Source organism: Durio zibethinus, chromosome 19, assembly GCF_047325235.1.
Source record: "Durio zibethinus cultivar Kanyao isolate XHJ-2024 chromosome 19, ASM4732523v1, whole genome shotgun sequence".
In the NCBI taxonomy this organism is placed as follows: Eukaryota; Viridiplantae; Streptophyta; class Magnoliopsida; order Malvales; family Malvaceae; genus Durio; species Durio zibethinus.
The window spans coordinates 8,581,471-8,598,685 of record NC_143180.1 but is presented as its reverse complement, the minus strand read 5'-3'; the positions used below and the strand labels follow the sequence as shown (position 1 = coordinate 8,598,685).

The 17,215-nt window shown below is 28.0% G+C and overlaps 1 protein-coding gene and 1 pseudogene across 1 annotated transcript; both read right to left on the bottom strand.

Moving 5' to 3' along the window:
• Nucleotides 1–8,317: 8,317 nt before the first annotated feature.
• On the bottom strand, nucleotides 8,318–9,370 carry LOC111309572 (rust resistance kinase Lr10 pseudogene; annotated as a pseudogene).
• Nucleotides 9,371–12,348: 2,978 nt separating this feature from the next.
• LOC111310385 (rust resistance kinase Lr10-like) lies at nucleotides 12,349–16,741 on the bottom strand. Its single transcript, XM_022909805.2, has 3 exons — nucleotides 15,953–16,741; nucleotides 13,679–13,705; nucleotides 12,349–13,584 (listed from the first exon to the last, which is right to left on the bottom strand). The coding sequence occupies exons 1-3, from the start codon at nucleotides 16,659–16,661 to the stop codon at nucleotides 12,491–12,493; spliced, it is 1,830 nt and encodes a 609-aa protein (XP_022765540.2). The 5' UTR covers nucleotides 16,662–16,741; the 3' UTR covers nucleotides 12,349–12,490.
• Nucleotides 16,742–17,215: the final 474 nt, after the last annotated feature.

The window sequence follows — 17,215 nt, the reverse complement described above, 5'->3', positions numbered from 1 at the left end:
ATTTTTTTAATACCTTGTTTATTGGAGGTTTTTTATGCTAAAAATGCATTCAATAATTCTACCCACAACCATTATGAGGATTATTAAAGGCGTTTTATATAAAATGCCTCTAATAATTTTGAAGATGAGATTATTTGAGGCATTTTTAGTTAGAAACGCTTTCAAAAGATCTTGTTAAAATTTAAGGGAATTATTAAAGGCATATTATGTAAAAAATACCTTCAATAAATAAGGTATTAAAATTTTGAGGCAATTTGTGAAGGCATTTGTAGTAAAAAATACCTATAATAATCGCGTAGTCAAAATTTATGACAAGTCTCGAAGGCATTTTTGGTAGAAAATCACCTTCAATGATAAAAAAAAAAAGTAAAGGTATTTTTCTACTAAAAACACTTTCAATAACAGATTATTGAAGGCATTTTTAATATAAAAATGCCTTTAATAATCTGATCTAAAATTATTATAGGGATTATTAAAGGTGTTTGTTTGTTGAAAACGCCTCTATTTGTCAAATGTATGTGCATGTGTCTTACAAACTCCAATAAAATTATCCCCAAACTTAGCACATCCAATCACCAACTTCAAGCTTTAGCTTCATTAATCTACTATTTTTTTTTTCAGACTAACTATAATTTACTTTCCCTTTCTTTCAGCTTTTAGTATTTGAGCTTTGTCTTTTAGAACCCTATTTCGACTATTCCTTTGTTATTTACTTTAAATTTTACTTCATTTTACTATTTCTTCAGCTTTTGTAATTTGCGATATTCTTTTTTATTTAAAAATTTTCTCCAAAACTCACCTTCCTCAAATACCCATTTAGAACCTATCATCCACTTCCCTTTCCTTTTTATTTTTTTATTTTTTAGGGTTTCCTCTAAACTAGTTTTATCTTATTTCAACCCCAACTATAAATACTCTAGCGTAATGTCTGGGTTAGCAATAGAGTTTTAAATGCTTTATATCAAGTAATTGAGAAATTACTTCACAACAAAGAGTTTTGATCTTCTGTAAGTACTGGTCTTGTTATTACTTTTTGTTTAAAAAATAGTAAACTTAAGTATTTTATATGTTTGTTTTCATATAAATTATTTATATAAATTTAGTCTGATAATGTAGCAAGTACTAAATGGATGAGAGTTGGATGCAAAAATCAAGATTAAGTCAAGAGTACACAGATAGAGTGAAAAATTTTCTTAATTTTGCATTTGAGAATACAAATAAAGATAATATGATATTATGCCCATGTGCGAAGTATGCTAATATCAATTGGCAAATGTGTGAAGTTATTTTTCAACATTTAATTTGTATTGAATTTGTCTCGAAATATGTTAATTGGTATTTTCATAGAGAGTCTGTACCATCAAAGTCTTTCACTAGAGTTCCTTTAACTTCAAGGACTCCCTAACATCAACATGATCCATTTATAGCAAATGACATTAAAGGCATTTTGCGAGATGCTTTTAACATTCATAATCAGCATTTTCATAATTTGTCTCCCTAAATTATGAAATCAACATAATTTGAAATGAATGAATTTGATAAACATGGGATAGGTGTAGGTCACCTACAACCTAGAGAAGAAGCATTAAAGTTTTATAGGTTGCTTGAGAATATGAATAAAGAACTTTAAGAGGGATCGAAGCATTCAAGGTTATCTTTCAATGTTCATCTTTTTCACTTAAAATGCTTATATGAATGGACATGAAACTCTCTAACTTTATTATTAGAGTTTATGAAAGAAATGTTTCTTTTTGCAAAATTCCCTAAATCTTGTAAGGAATCAAAGAAGATGATCAAGGATTTGGGTTTCAAATATGAAAAAAATTCATAGTTGTCTCAATGATTACATGTTGTATTAGGGTGATAAAAAAAATCAAGAATCTTATCATTTATGTGGTTTTCTAATTGGGTGGACAAAAATCTAGATGAAAGGTTGAATGAGGATGGTGATGAAGTCTATGTCAACAAGAAGCCTGTTAAGATTTTACATTATTTTTCATTAATACCAAGATTTCAACGACTCTTCATGTCTTTCAAAATTGTAAACTCAACAAGGCAACATCATGAGAAGTGAATGGATGATGGATCATTGAGGCATCCTACAAATTCTTTGGCATGAAAATCATTTTATTCTAGGCTTTTAAACTTTGCATATGATCTTTGAAATGTTATGCTTGGACTAGCATTTGATAGATTCAACCTATTCAAAATGATGAGTACTTTTTATAATACTTGGCTAGTTGTATTGATTTCGTATAATTTTTCACCATGTATTGCTATGAAGCAATAGTCATTTATCTTGTTTATGATAATTTTTTAGAAAAAAAGTTCGGGTAATGATATAGACATTTACTTATGACCTCTTATTAAAGAGTTAAAGCAATTATGAAAAGAAGTTAAGACTTATGATATATCAAAAAAAGAGAACTTCAATGTACGTGCTGCTTTATTATGGACTATTAATGATTTTTTTACTTATATGAATTTATTTAGTTGGAATACAAAACGTCGTTATGCTTATCCATGTTGTGCTGCGCAGACATGTTCGAAGTGGTCACCTAATGGTAAGAAGTTTTATTATATGGCACATCATCAATAGTTAAATAATAATCATCGATTTAGATTCCAAAAACATCTTTGGATGGAATTGAAGAGTTGAGAAAATTGTCTTTATCAATTAGTGGGTCTAATATCTTGTCAAAGTTAAAAGATATCAATTTCACTTATGAAAAAATGACTCTATCAAGAAAAAGATTGAGGGACATCTTTGAAGGTGTCTAGCCTTATATTATGCAAGTTGGTGATATTGATATTCAAGTCGGTGATGTTAATGTTTAAAGTGATGAAGAGGACAATGAAGAAGATGACCCCAATGAGTCTGAGTTATGAAACAAAAGAAGTATCTTTTTTGAGTTGGCTTATTGGGAATATAATTTATTACGTCATAACCTTGATTTGATGCACATAAAGAAGAATGTTTGCAAAAATTTTATTAGAACAATTTTCAATGTAAATAGAAGATCAAAAAATGACTTAAAGAGTCGACTTGACCTAATTGATATGAGGATTCGCCCTGACTTTAATTTGAAGTTACCTCCTAATGGCAAATATTGATTGCCTCCTGCCTATTTTGAGATTTCTAAAGCTGAGAAAGATGTGTTTTGCAAGGTTTTAAAGAATGTAAAAGTTTTGGATGGCTATGCATAAAATATATCGAGATGTGTGAATCTAAATGAGCAAAAACTTTCTTTATTGAAGTCACATGACATGATTATCACATTTTGATGTAAGACTTACTTTTCATTGTTTTACATTCATCAATGTCAAAGCAAGTAACTTCTGTGGTAATTAAATTGAGTAACATATTTAATGCTCTATGTGAAAAATGTCTGAATGTGGAAGAGCTTGACAAACTTGAAGATCGAACCATGATTACTTTATGCCATTTAGAGAAGATTTTTCCTCCAAACTTTTTTACTATTATGATGTATTTGGTTATCCATCTTTCATATGAAACAAAAAGTCAGTGGGCCGATTTATTATTGATAGATGTATCCTATCAAAAGGTATTATTTGTTAATAGCTTGATTAGGTTATTATTGCTAATCATGCCACTTTAGTTAAAAAGATATATGACTAATGTTTTATGCGATAGGTTTTTGAGGAGGTTAACGTCTTATTGTCACAACAAATGCTATCTTGAAGGTTTTATTGCTAAAAGATATTTGCAAAAGAGTGTATAACATTTTGTTTTCGTTATTTGGAAGACATTGAAATGAGGTTTAATAGACCATCAAGAAATGTTGGTATGTAGCATACGAACTTTGCTTACAATTATCTTTTTAAAAGTTTTGGACAACCAATAGGCAAAGTTGAAATAGTGGAGTTAGATGATAATCTTGAGCACAAGCACATCAATATGTTCTTTTCCATCATGACTAAATTAAATCATTTCGCACGTAAGTTTTTTTGCAAGGAAATAATTCATTCCATTAAGCATACTTTATTGTATTTTTTGTTATTATTAATACTTTATCATGATGCTTTGTAGTGAGTACAAAAATAATTTGAGAGCTCGCGTACATTATCGACAATCAAACCCTCGAGAGCTTGATAAGTTGTTCATCGAAAACTTTCATGAATGGTTAGGAGCAACTGTAAGTAATACCCATACTTCCTATTATGAGAAATTTCCATAGAATGCTTACAGTATAACTAATATTAATAACATATATATATTTATTCCACCTTTATAGGTTTGAAGTGGAAAGCTTGTTAGTGAATAGGTGAAGTATCTTTCGCAAGGTTCGAACGAGATTGTGAAACGATATAATAGTTTCATCATCAATGGATCTAGATTTTACACTAAATCCCATGAGATATTTTAAAGTACACAAAATTGAAAAATTGTTGTTACTTCATCAACTATTAGCTATACTAGTGCTAGGGACATAAACCCTTTAGAGGGAAATGTTAACTATTATGGCATGATTAATGACATCATTAAGTTGGATTATTATGGCAAGTGGAAAGTTATCTTATTTCAGTGTGATTAGGATAATGTGAATAGTGAGAGGGATATTAAAAAAGATCAGCTTGGATTTATACTCGTGAATTTTTCTCGATTAATTCACATTGGATAGCAGCTCATTGATGAACCTTATTTTTTTTTTATCTCAAGTTAAACAAGTTTTTTATTTTGAAGACCCCAAAGAATTGGGTTGGTTTGTTGTTCTTTGAAACACACCTAGGGACTTATTTGATGTAGGGTTAGATACTAAAAATGATGTTGAACATAGAACTAAATGTTATCCTTTTACTAAACAAAACTTGTTTGAAAATATCTCTAGTACCTCTGCTCATGGGTCCTTGAAGATGCTAATGAAGACATTAATGAACTGTGATGGATCATCTATATTTTGTAATTTGAGTGTTTAAGACATAATGTAATAAATGCTTGTATGTAATTAATGTCGCATTCGCTATTGTAGATCATACATTATCTTTTGATTTAATTAAATTATATGTTCTTTATATAGCGTAGGTTATGATTTTCAATGTCTTTATATATGTTCTAAACTAATATCTTTTATATATTTGCTTTTATGATGCAAGTAAGCTATAATATGGAGAAGTAGATTGAAAGAAATACATATAAGAGATATTAGTTTAGAACTATCTACAACACTTGTTGATATTAGCTATGGACTAAATCATTTGGAAGGGAATGAATGTACTATCAATTCTAACTCAGTCACTTCTAACATTTCAACTACTATTGGATCTATAATATAGAAGGTCTAGGTTTAGATAGTATCCCGTCAATTGATTATGCTTTAAATTTGAATGCAGGTATCATATACCCCATATTTAGAATTTGATTATAATGATTAAAGTAATGACATTTTACAAATTAGTTTTTTATTTTTTACAGTTGATGACAATGGTTGACGGAGGATCAAAGGCCAGAAAGTTTAAAGGAATTGTTTGCACTACCTTCGAACGAGCATATTGTAGTATTTGCAAACTCTAATAGGCAACCAATTGGTAAAGCGGCTCAACTGTTAGCTAGATTTCTAGGCATGCTTGCTCGTAATCGAATGAAATTGCCTATTCATTATGAAACATGGCATAAAATTCTAGTAGAAGTTAAGGCCAATGCTTTAAACTTTATTGAGGTATTAGTATAATTAATTACATATAAAAATATAATTATTTTACATTTGGTTTACTTATTCAAACTTTTCTTATTGTATTATTATAGTTAAGATTTGTACTTGAAATACATACTTCATTTGTACTTAAGTCATTGGAAAAAAAATGGAAATACTATAAGCATAATTTGAAGAATAAGTATTTCAATCGAAATACTACTATAAAGGCCACAATGAAAAATCTACCCCATAATGTGATTAGGTGGTAATATGAACAATTAGTTAGATTTTGGTTCTCAAGAAAATGAGAGGTACTAATTTATAACTTTGTATATTATAATGAAATAATAAAAGTGTTTTATTCTTTAAGTTGGTAATATTTGTATTTTTACCATAGACGCAATTATTTTTTATGACAAGAAAGAGAACAAATTGGGGTTGGTAGCAGAAAGTTACAGAAATATAGCCACACAGTGGATCAAAAAGTCTTGCAATAAAGCAAAAAGAAATAGTAAGTTTATGATTTTAAACTTATTTAAATGAATGAACTTTTTATGCCATTAAAAGGTAAAAGTACAAACTAACTGTTATTGTTCTATTTTAATAGTTTTGATAGTTTCAATACATGATGTTAAACTTATCCAAAGTATTGAACTTGGTTGCCACAGTTAATATGTATGAAAAAGTTATTGTTTATGTCTATTTATGACTTTTTGTGCTATTAATAAGTAAAAATACAAAATTATTGTTATTGTTCTATTTTAACAGTTTAGATAGCTTCAATACATGATATTAAACTTGTTTGAATAATTGAACTTAGTTTCTATGGTTGATATGTGTGAAAAAGTTGTAGTTTACGTCTATTTGGGACTATTTTTGCCTTTTAAAGGCAAAAATACAAATTAAACTTTTGGATGGCTTCAATCCATGATATTAAACTTGTCTAAATAATTGAATTTGGTTTCCATGATCTATATGTGTGAAGGCCAAAATGCTTTTATTATTTACGTATGTTTAAGACTATTGTGTTGTTAAAGGGCCAAAATATAATTTTACAGTTATATTTCTATTTTAACAATTTAGATAGATTAAATACATGATATTAAACTTATTTGAAATTTTGAACTTGATTGACAGGCTTGATATGAATGAATAAGTTGTGATTGATATGTATTTAACAATAACATATGTTTTTGTATAGGAGAATGAGATGGGTGGTAAAATTGGATATGTGAAACTTTTTCGTTTAACATACACAAAAAAAGATGGATCTTACTTGAATGTCAAAATACAAGAAATTATGATAATTTGTAACATCTATTTTAACATAAAGTAAATATTTACTCTTTTTAACATATTATGAATTAATCATTAAACTTGATAATTTATATGATTAATTTACAGGAGAAAGTAAAAGAAAAAATAGCTGCTGAGATTAAAGCAACATCTGATGGTTCTATCAACATGCAGGAATTGAAAAATCGAATTTTCACAAAAGTTGCTAGAAAAGAAAGGCATGGATGCGTCTGAACCCTTGGATTGGGTCCAACACCATCTACCTACTATGGACGTAGCTCTCAGAAATTTACATTCTCAATAAGTTAGTCTTCATGAGACATTTCTATATTGAGAGAGAAGTTGCAAACTATGCAACAACATTTGCAGCAAATGGAAGCAGAAAGAGAATAGGAGCATGCCAAAATTGAAGAAGAATGTGCTAGAATAGACTAAGAGCGTACAAAATTTTAGTAGTTGCATGATCGATTCAATCATCTTATGAATTTTGTACAACAATAATTTTTAGGAACTAATCTCGGTGGTCTACCAACTCAAATATTATATTTAGTAAATATTTATATTTTTTAATATAAAAAAGCTTATTTTAAGTGTTAAAACTTGTATGATATTATTCAGTAGGTTATTGAGCACGTAGTGACCAAGGTGAAAAAATTTCTTCATCAAATGACAGTCTTCCAAATTTATGCAATCATCAATTTTATATGTTTTAAATTTTTTGGTTAATGTATTAAAAAATTTTGAAAGTTGTTATACTAATTATTAAATTTTATGTTAATTACATGCATATTTGAACATGAATTAAGTATTTATTAATTTCAGTTTTTGAATTTTAGTTCATTTTTATTTCTTTTAACATTTCTTGTTAATGAAAAGAATAAATATTAAAAGAAATTTTTTTTTTAAAAAAAGTAAATTTCTTAATTTTGTGGTACTTGCATTCAAGAATGCCGTTAAATTCTAAATTTAATGACATTTGTATCATAAAATGATACTAAAAGTAATGGCGTTCTTATCTAAAAAATGTCGTTAAATTAGCAACGTTCCTATCATAAAAATGCAGTTTAATTAGCAGTGTTTTTTTATACAAATTAACGGCATTTATCTTGACAAACACTACTAATTTAATGACATTTTATCATATAAACGTCACTATATTAACGGCGTTTTTTTATACAAATTTCATTAAATTAGTAACGTTTTTTAAATACAAACACTACTTAAATAGCGGTATTTATAAAAAAACGTCGTTATTTTCCCGACGCGTATATAACCGATGCTCTTAATGACGTTTTTTGCAAACATTGCAAATATTTTAATGACATTTATAAACGCCGCTAAACGTTGAAAAAAATGTCACTAAAAGCCTAAAACCTTATAGTGTTTGCTATCTTGTCATGCTCTTCATCTACAATACTAATTCCTAATTCTTCTTCTTTGTCTAAATGATTATAAACCCACTCTGGGAAGTACACTTGGCTCATATATGGCACTGTTACATCGATATTTTTTTCTTCCTCCAACCATTTCAAGCAAAAGCATTCCAAAACTATAAACATCTGATTTGTATGAAACGTTTCCGAAGTTCCTAGACAATACTTCAGGTGCAGTATAGCCCATGGTTCCTCTTGGTGCTGTCATTGAAACAGCACTTCGCTCTTTGGAACCTAACTTAGCCAAACCAAAATAAAAAATTTTAGGATTGAAGTCCTAATCCAGCAAAATATTGTGTGGTTTGATGTCGAAATGGAGGATTCGTTGCTCACAACCTTGGTGGAGGTACTCAATACCTTTGGCTATGCCTAAAGCAATATCCTGAAGCTTATCCAAGCTAAGGAAACGATTCTCACCCTTGGCTGCGAATATGAATTTCTCTAATGACTCATTCGTCAGGTACTCATAAACGGGGGCTCGATTACATCCATCAGCACAAAAACCAACTAAACGAGTCACATTGACATGATGAATTCTATCCATTGAACCAACTTCATTGATGAACTCTTCACCATTTCCCTTGAAATTATTCAGAACCTTGACAGCTATTGAAACATCATTGGAAAGTGTTCCTTTGTACACGGTACCATAACCGCCCTGTCCCAGTTTTTCCTTGAATTTATAAGCTATCCTCTTAATATCAGCATAGGAATATCTTGACGGCTTAAGAGCTTTGTAATCCTCCAGAAAGTGCTCGATTTTGCGTTGCCCCTCTTTCTCTTTTTTATGCAAATGGTGCCGCCAAAAAAGTCCAATGAGACTCGTTACAAGAAGAAATGCGCCTGTGACTAAACCTGGAAAATAATAGGTCGTGGTTAGAAAATTTGAATACTTGATCAGATCATTTCTTTTCTCAATTTAAAACCAATACATCGAACAACGATGTACCTGAAATCATTAGCCTTGTTCTTGGACCTGTAAAACATCCAAAAGTTGTTAGCGCTTTGTATCTCAAAATCAGTGCAATATACGTAATCCTATATAAGTAGTCTAAATATTTTCCCTTTAACTTCATTTCTTGCACTTGTAATTTCTAAAACATTCAATTAATCGACCTTGCAAGTGTTTAAAATACAAGTTTGAGATAGACACGCATATGTAAGATTGAGGTAAAATACTTTCTCAAAAGTTTCCTCAACTTTTGAATAAATTAGATTAAATCATGAGTAAGGAGTAGTATTGATTCAATATATGTTCAATATAAAATGAAGATTAGGATACTTAGCATTTAACCTAGACCTATTTAAGGGCCAGACAATTCATTTAAGTTTTGAGAAAGTTTAGGTAAAAAATTAAAATGCATTAAATGAGTTCGCACACAATTTTTAGATCCGTTTAAATTTTAAATAAGACCTTAAACAAAATATTTAAAACTCAAGCCTAATTCGGCTTGGTCCAAACTCACATATATATAATTTTATTATTTTTATATATATGTGACTATATATAAATTAATTCACATGTATATAAAAATTAAAAATAAAAATTATATATTTTTTTATTAAATTTAATTTTTATTTTTATATAATTTCTATTTTTAACTTATATATATAATTTTTAATTTTAATTTTTATACATATGTTAATTAAATATAATCCCTTTAAATTTTATTTAATCATACTTTTTATTTTTATTATATAAATTAAGTTTAATGGATGCGTTTGTGATTTTACTTTAAATTTGGGTTAAGCTTTAAAAAATATTAAAATTCAAAATTTCGGACCGAATTAGATAAGCATATAAATTATTAATGCCAACTATGAGCTTGGTCTGTACCCGACCTAACCTAAACTATGAACATCCTAAACTATGAACATCTCAAATCTAATCTAACTTCTTTGACATGCTATATATATATATATATATATATCTAGCAATTTCTTAGAAGAGTATGTTAAAGAAATTCCGTTAGATGCTAAGCATCCTATGGATATCCTAATCTTTGTTTTTCACTAAAAAAAAAGTTTTATTTATTTATTTATTTATTCAAATATCAACATCTATACCTTTTTTTTTTATATTTAGACCAAGATATCTTTTATAAAAAAATGAATTCTTAATTTTATTTATTAGAAATAAATAAAAATTTTATCAAATAATTTTTTGCATATTATTGGACATTTACATTTGGATTTCCTTTATTAAATTCAATTTTAACTTCTCTAAGATAATATTTGCTATGGAATGATTACTCCAAAAATCATGATAATTTACACATGATGATTAGATCATTGTTTGGTAAATACTTGATAATTCCACATAATGATGATCTTGTATCACTAAGAGCGATTGGAATACTATATTGGAAAATTATTTAATTTTCATAAAAAGAAAAAGAAATTTTTATCATTGACTAAAGTAATACGTGAAATTAATAATGGTTAATATTACTTATTTAATATATAAATTAAAAACAAGCTTTCTCTTAAAAATGAAATTATTTTATATTATAAAATTTTATATTGTAAAACTAATATTATTATAATAAGTTCAAAAATAATTTAATTTTATAAATATTTTATATATAATATAATCTTTTTATATGTCTTTTATTATCAATTTAATAGATTAATTTTATTTTTTAATTCAAATATTTTTACATAAGTTATATTATAAAAATTAATTTATCTATCAAAAAATATATTTATTAATTTAATAATATTTTATTATAAAATAATTAATATTTTATAATTTATTATCTTTAAATATTCATGAAATCATTAATTTGTGTAACTATTATATATGTATAATTATTGTCATATTTTTAAATAAAATAATATTTAATTTTTAATAATTTCAAACATTGCAATGTAAAATTATTAAATATTAATTATTGCTAATTAAATGAAATAATTTCAAATAAAAAATTATAAAATTGTCTTAATAATATAATAATTATATTATCATCGCAGTCTTGCAACAAATCCCAAGCGCTAGCTAAGATATTTTTGAAATAATGTTACTCTAACAACACATTCCACAGAAGCTCTGATTTGGAGAAAAACAAGCCTTTAGTTGACGTGAGTATCCGTAGACCACCAATTTTCTAGTCAAAATTGGCGCATTCCTCATCCCCAATTTTCCAAAAAATTGCTCAAAATACACGTAAATAATTAAACAAAGGGTCCACTTTAAAGGTGCCCCATTGTTTAAGTGTAGCAACAGTACAGTGCGTTTGGGAAATCACTTTGCCCCAGTTCAGCCGTAGCTTGCCTTGGCAAGCATTCCCGTGGACCAGTTGACGGCTATAGCCCTCCGTGCACCCCGATTAGAACAACATGGGTGCACTGTTCAACTCTGATGGGTATCGGACAATAATTTCCATACAATTTTTTTTTTCTTTTAGTCTTAAATTTATATTGATAGGACTTAAACACCCTTAAACATAGACACATATTATCATATTGATAAAATTTATCATTATTTATTTTGTTTTAAAATTTTTATTTTGGTATTTATAGTTAAATTTGTTTATTTTGTTATATATTTTGTATTTCATGTGTTTAATATTAATTTATCTAAATAATATTTACAATTTTTATAAGTATTATTTTTCCAAATATTAAATGTTTTAAATTATTTGTTAATTTTTAACACTTAAAATTGTAATTATTATTTGTAATATAATATTATATATATAAATATATTAATTAATAAAAAAAATCTAAATACATGCTCACACCTCTTCTATTTTCTCTCTTTTTTTCTTTCTAATTTAGAATGATTTGTTTTTATTAATGAATGTGAAAAATGATAACTTTTCTTATTTTCTTTTCCCTTATTTTTCTTTCTTACCAAATACACTTAAAATCCATTCTACTTCCCCTTTCCATCCCCACTTCTCATCCTTCTACTTTTCGGTTACACCAATTACGGCCTAAATGAGAATATATAAAATATGAAATGACAAAATAACAACATTTGTTTGCTATCAGCAATTATAGTTTTAACAAGATACATCTCCAAACCCTTTGAGATACATATCATAAATATAAAAGTAAGAAAATTAAAAACTGCTGCAATCTGAAAAGTGGTTTTATATATTCTTACTCAGATATAGTTGCTAGTTCTCTGTTAATGGGCTTTCTAGGCTTCATTTCATCTTTAGAGGCAAAAGGATTTGGTGGCATTGTTAGGTTCTCCGCTTCTCCTTCCAACATTTGAACCACATCTTTCATTGAAGGACGATCCACTGGATACCATTGAATGCACCAAAGTCCAACAATTGTGAGTTTCTTTGCTATCTTGTCATGCTCTTCATCTTCAATACTCATTCCTAATTCTTCTCCTTTGTCTAAACGATTATAAACCCACTCTGGGAAGTACACTTGGCTCATATTTGGTACTGTTACATCGATATTTTTTCTTCCTCCAACCATTTCAAGCAAGAGCATTCCAAAACTATAAACATCTGATTTGTATGAAACGTTTCCGAAGTTCCTAGACAATACTTCAGGTGCAATATAGCCCATGGTTCCTCTTGCCGCTGTCATTGAAACAGCACTTTGCTCTTTGGAACATAACTTGGCCAAACCAAAATCAGAAATTTTAGGATTGAAGTTCTGATCCAGCAAAATATTGTGTGGTTTGATGTCGAAATGGAGGATTCGTTGCTCACAACCTTGGTGCAGGTACTCAATACCTTTGGCTATACCCAAAGCAATATCCTGAAGCTTATCCAAGCTAAGGAAACGATTCTCACCCTTGGCTGCGAATATGAATTTCTCTAATGACTCATTCGGCAGGTACTCATAAACGAGAGCTCGATTACATCCATCAGCACAAAAACCAACTAAACGAGTCACATTGACATGGTGGATTCTACCCATTGAACCAACTTCATTGATGAACTCTTCACCATTTCCCTTGAAATTATTCAGAACCTTGACAGCTACTGAAACATCATTGGAAAGTGTTCCTTTATACACAGTACCATAACCGCCCTGTCCCAGTTTTTCCTTGAATTGATATGTTATCCTCTTAATATCAGCATAGGAATATCTTGAGGGCTTAAGAGCCTTGTAATCCTCCAGAAACTGCTCGATTTTGCGTTGCCCCTCTTTCTCTTTTTCATGCAAATGGTGCAGCCAAAAAAGTCCAATAAGACTCGTTACAAGAAGAAATGCGCCTATGACTAAACCTGGAAAGTAATAGGTCGTGGTTAGAGAATTAAAATGCTTGATCAGATCATTTCTTTTCTCAATTTAAAACCAATACATCGAACAACGATGTACCTGAAATCATTAGCCTTGTTCTTGGACCTGTAAAACATCCAAAAGTTATTAGCACGCTATGTACCTCAAAATCAGTACAATATATGTAATCCTATATAATTAGTCTAAATATTTTCCCTTTAACTTCATTTCTTGGACTTGCAATTTCTAAAACATTCAAAATTGGTTGACCTTGCAAGTGTAAGTTCGAGACAGACACGCATATGTAAGATTAAGGTAAAGTACTTTCTCAAAATTTTCCTCAACTTTTGAATAAATTAGATTAAAACATGACTAAAAGGTAGTATTGATTCAATATACAAACATATATATATATATATATATAGTCCTTGGTCGGAATATTGGTTCAATATAAGCAATTTCTTAGAAGAGTTTGTTAAAGAAGTTGGGTTAGATGCTAAGTATCCTAATCTTTGTTTTTCACTAAAAAATGTTTTATTTATTTTATTTTACTTAAATTTCAACACCTAGACTTTTTTTAGTTTTTAGACTAAGATATCTTTTATAAGAAAAATGAATTTTTTTATTTTATTTATTAGAAATAAATAAAAATAATGTCAAATAATTTTCTACATTTATATTGTTGCACTTTTGCATTTGAATTTTCTTTATCATATGCTATTTTAACTTCTTTAAGGTAGTGTTTGATATAGTATGATCGCTCCAAAAATCATAATAATTTACACATGACAATTAAATTATTATTTGATAAACATTTGGTGATTGTATATGATGGTGATTTTAAATCATGAAAAGTAATTAGATCACTGTATTAGAAGGTAATTTAATTTCTATCTAAAATGATAAAAAATTTTAATCATCGAAGTAAAGTGATATATAAAATTAAAAATCTCAATATTACCTATTTAATGTGTGAATTAAAAATTTGCTTTCTCTTAAAAATGTAATTACTTTATATTATAAATTTTTATATTTTAAAACTAATATTTATTATAATAAGTTCAAAAACAATTTGTTTTTTATAAATATTTTGTATATAATATAAAATTTTTGTTTTTCTTTTATTATGAATTTAATAGAATAATTTTATTTTTTAATTCAAAGATTTTTTACATAAATTATATTATAAAAATTAATTTATCTATCAATAACTGTATTTATTAATTTAATAAATATATTTATATTTTATCATAAAATAAATAAAAAAATATTATTAATATTTTATAAATTATTATTTTTAACCATTATTAAAATCATTAATTTGTGTAACTATTATAATATGTATAATTATTTTAGTATATTTAAATAAAATAATATTTGATTTTTAATAATTTCAAATACAATAATATAAAATTATTAAATATTAATTATTATTATCCAAATTAAATGATTTTAAATTAAGAATAATAAAATCATCGTGATAATATAATCATATGATCTTGTAACAAAGCCAAAACGTTACCTAAGATATTTTTGAAATAATTTTACTCTCAACAACACTTTCCACGCAAGCTCTAATTTGGTAAAAAACGAGCCTTTAGTTGATGTGCGTAGCCGTAGACCACCAATTTTCTAGTCAAAATTGGCACATCCCTCACTCCCTTGTCCCCTTCCTCATCACGAATTTTCCAACAAATTGCTCAAAATACACGCAAATAATTAAACAACGGATCCACCAAGTGTGCATCATTATTGATTTATTTGGATGAGCGATAGAAATTAATTTTAATAAAATTAAAAATAATAATAAATGTAAAATTAATTATTATAATAATAAAATTAAAATTAGTAATAAAAATATGTATTTAGAGTTATTCAAGTTTATAAAATTTTTTGTATGATTAGTAATTGAATTATATTATTTTATTAATAAATAAAATTTTTTAAAAATTTAAATTTTTATGTATTTATTTTAAAGTATTTATTTTAAGGGTTTTTAAAATTTTATATTTATTTATTAACGAAATGTCACTATTTAATTCAATGATACTATATAAATTTTATATATTTTTAATATTACAATAATTTAATAATAAAATATTAAGTACGTTATTGAAGTTTGACTAACCCCGACTTAAATTTTCGAGTAATCTCAACCCGATTCAATACTTCTCTCGAGTAGGGATAACCATATAGAAATACAAGAAACTCTGAGTTTTCATGTGGTTTTTTATCCTCCAAAAATTCTCATACAATTGCCTCTTAATGATAATCTTAGTGTATAATTGGCTGGACTAAATTCATTAGTAAAAAAAAAAAACTAACAATTACGCCAAAATTAGATCTCAGAACATCATCGGTGAATAAACATACCTTTATGTTCCCCCGGGATGTCATAGCACTCGGTGCCCGACGCGTTAGTATTATTGGGACGACATCCTTGGCCTTTTGCTTCACACGATCCGCACTCTGGTTTGCTCCAATTAAAATAAAAATATTTCTGGTTAGGTATTACCATCCCTCTTGGAACTTCGAAGATATCTATGGTCTTCCCGCAATATAACAGGTCACTGTCTGCATAATCAGAATCAGTGTATTTAATGTAGAAGCCAAGCCTCTTACTTAGGCAAGGGATCATGTGATTATCATGGCCGGATTGATTTTTATCTGAACATTCGAACAAAGTGAAGTTTCCCAGCTCGTCGTCATAGTAGTAATTTTGGTACGAGCTGAACATGTAAGGGGAATCAGATAAAGTGAGATTTGGAAGCTGCCTTTGGACACAACGATCTTCATCATACACCTGAATCCTCTGATTTACATAATCTATACGCTTCACCAACAACTTGACCGAAACGGGCAGCTCCAGAACGGTCTGTTCCTTGTTGTTGCAGGACAGGTGAAACCCAGGTGAGCCACAGTGGTCCGGATGCCGGCCCTTCAACCGGAAGGGGTAATGGACAAGTGGCCCACCGCGTTTGCATCTTATTGCCCGGCAATCATCCTGATCTGGTGGCGCTGGACCATGACCAACTGCTGCAGCACTCAATACCAAGAGGAAGTGAAAGAAAACAATAACCATTTTTTTTTATCGAATCTGGATGGGCAATTGTCTACGCTTAGATCCTGAACCAGTTGCCTTTTATTTATTACATTAAACAATGCGAGCGAGGAGACGACTGAATTGACAAGTCAACTTATGTTTCTGTTATTTTACATTTCTTTCTCTTTAGTTTTTGCCTTTTTTTTTTCCACGACTTTTTTTTCCACATCAAAGCATTTTTTTAATCTAATTTATTATATTAAGATAATTTTTAATCTTAATTATCAATACATATACTTCGTACACATGACTTTTGTTATTAATAATTGAATCAAATTTGTGGATGATTATTTTGATAATATAAAATTTTGTATTTTTTATAACAGAAATATTAACATGGTAGTTGTCAATCAAGCATAAATATTTAAAATAAAATAAAAATATATTAATTATGTTAGTAATGAGGTGGTGATATGAATTACGTAGGTTATAGATAATTAGTTTTAATATATTTTTATTCTAATAATATTTTGTTTATTGATATTGTTATCATTATTAATGAAATATAATTATATTCATATTCGCATATATTA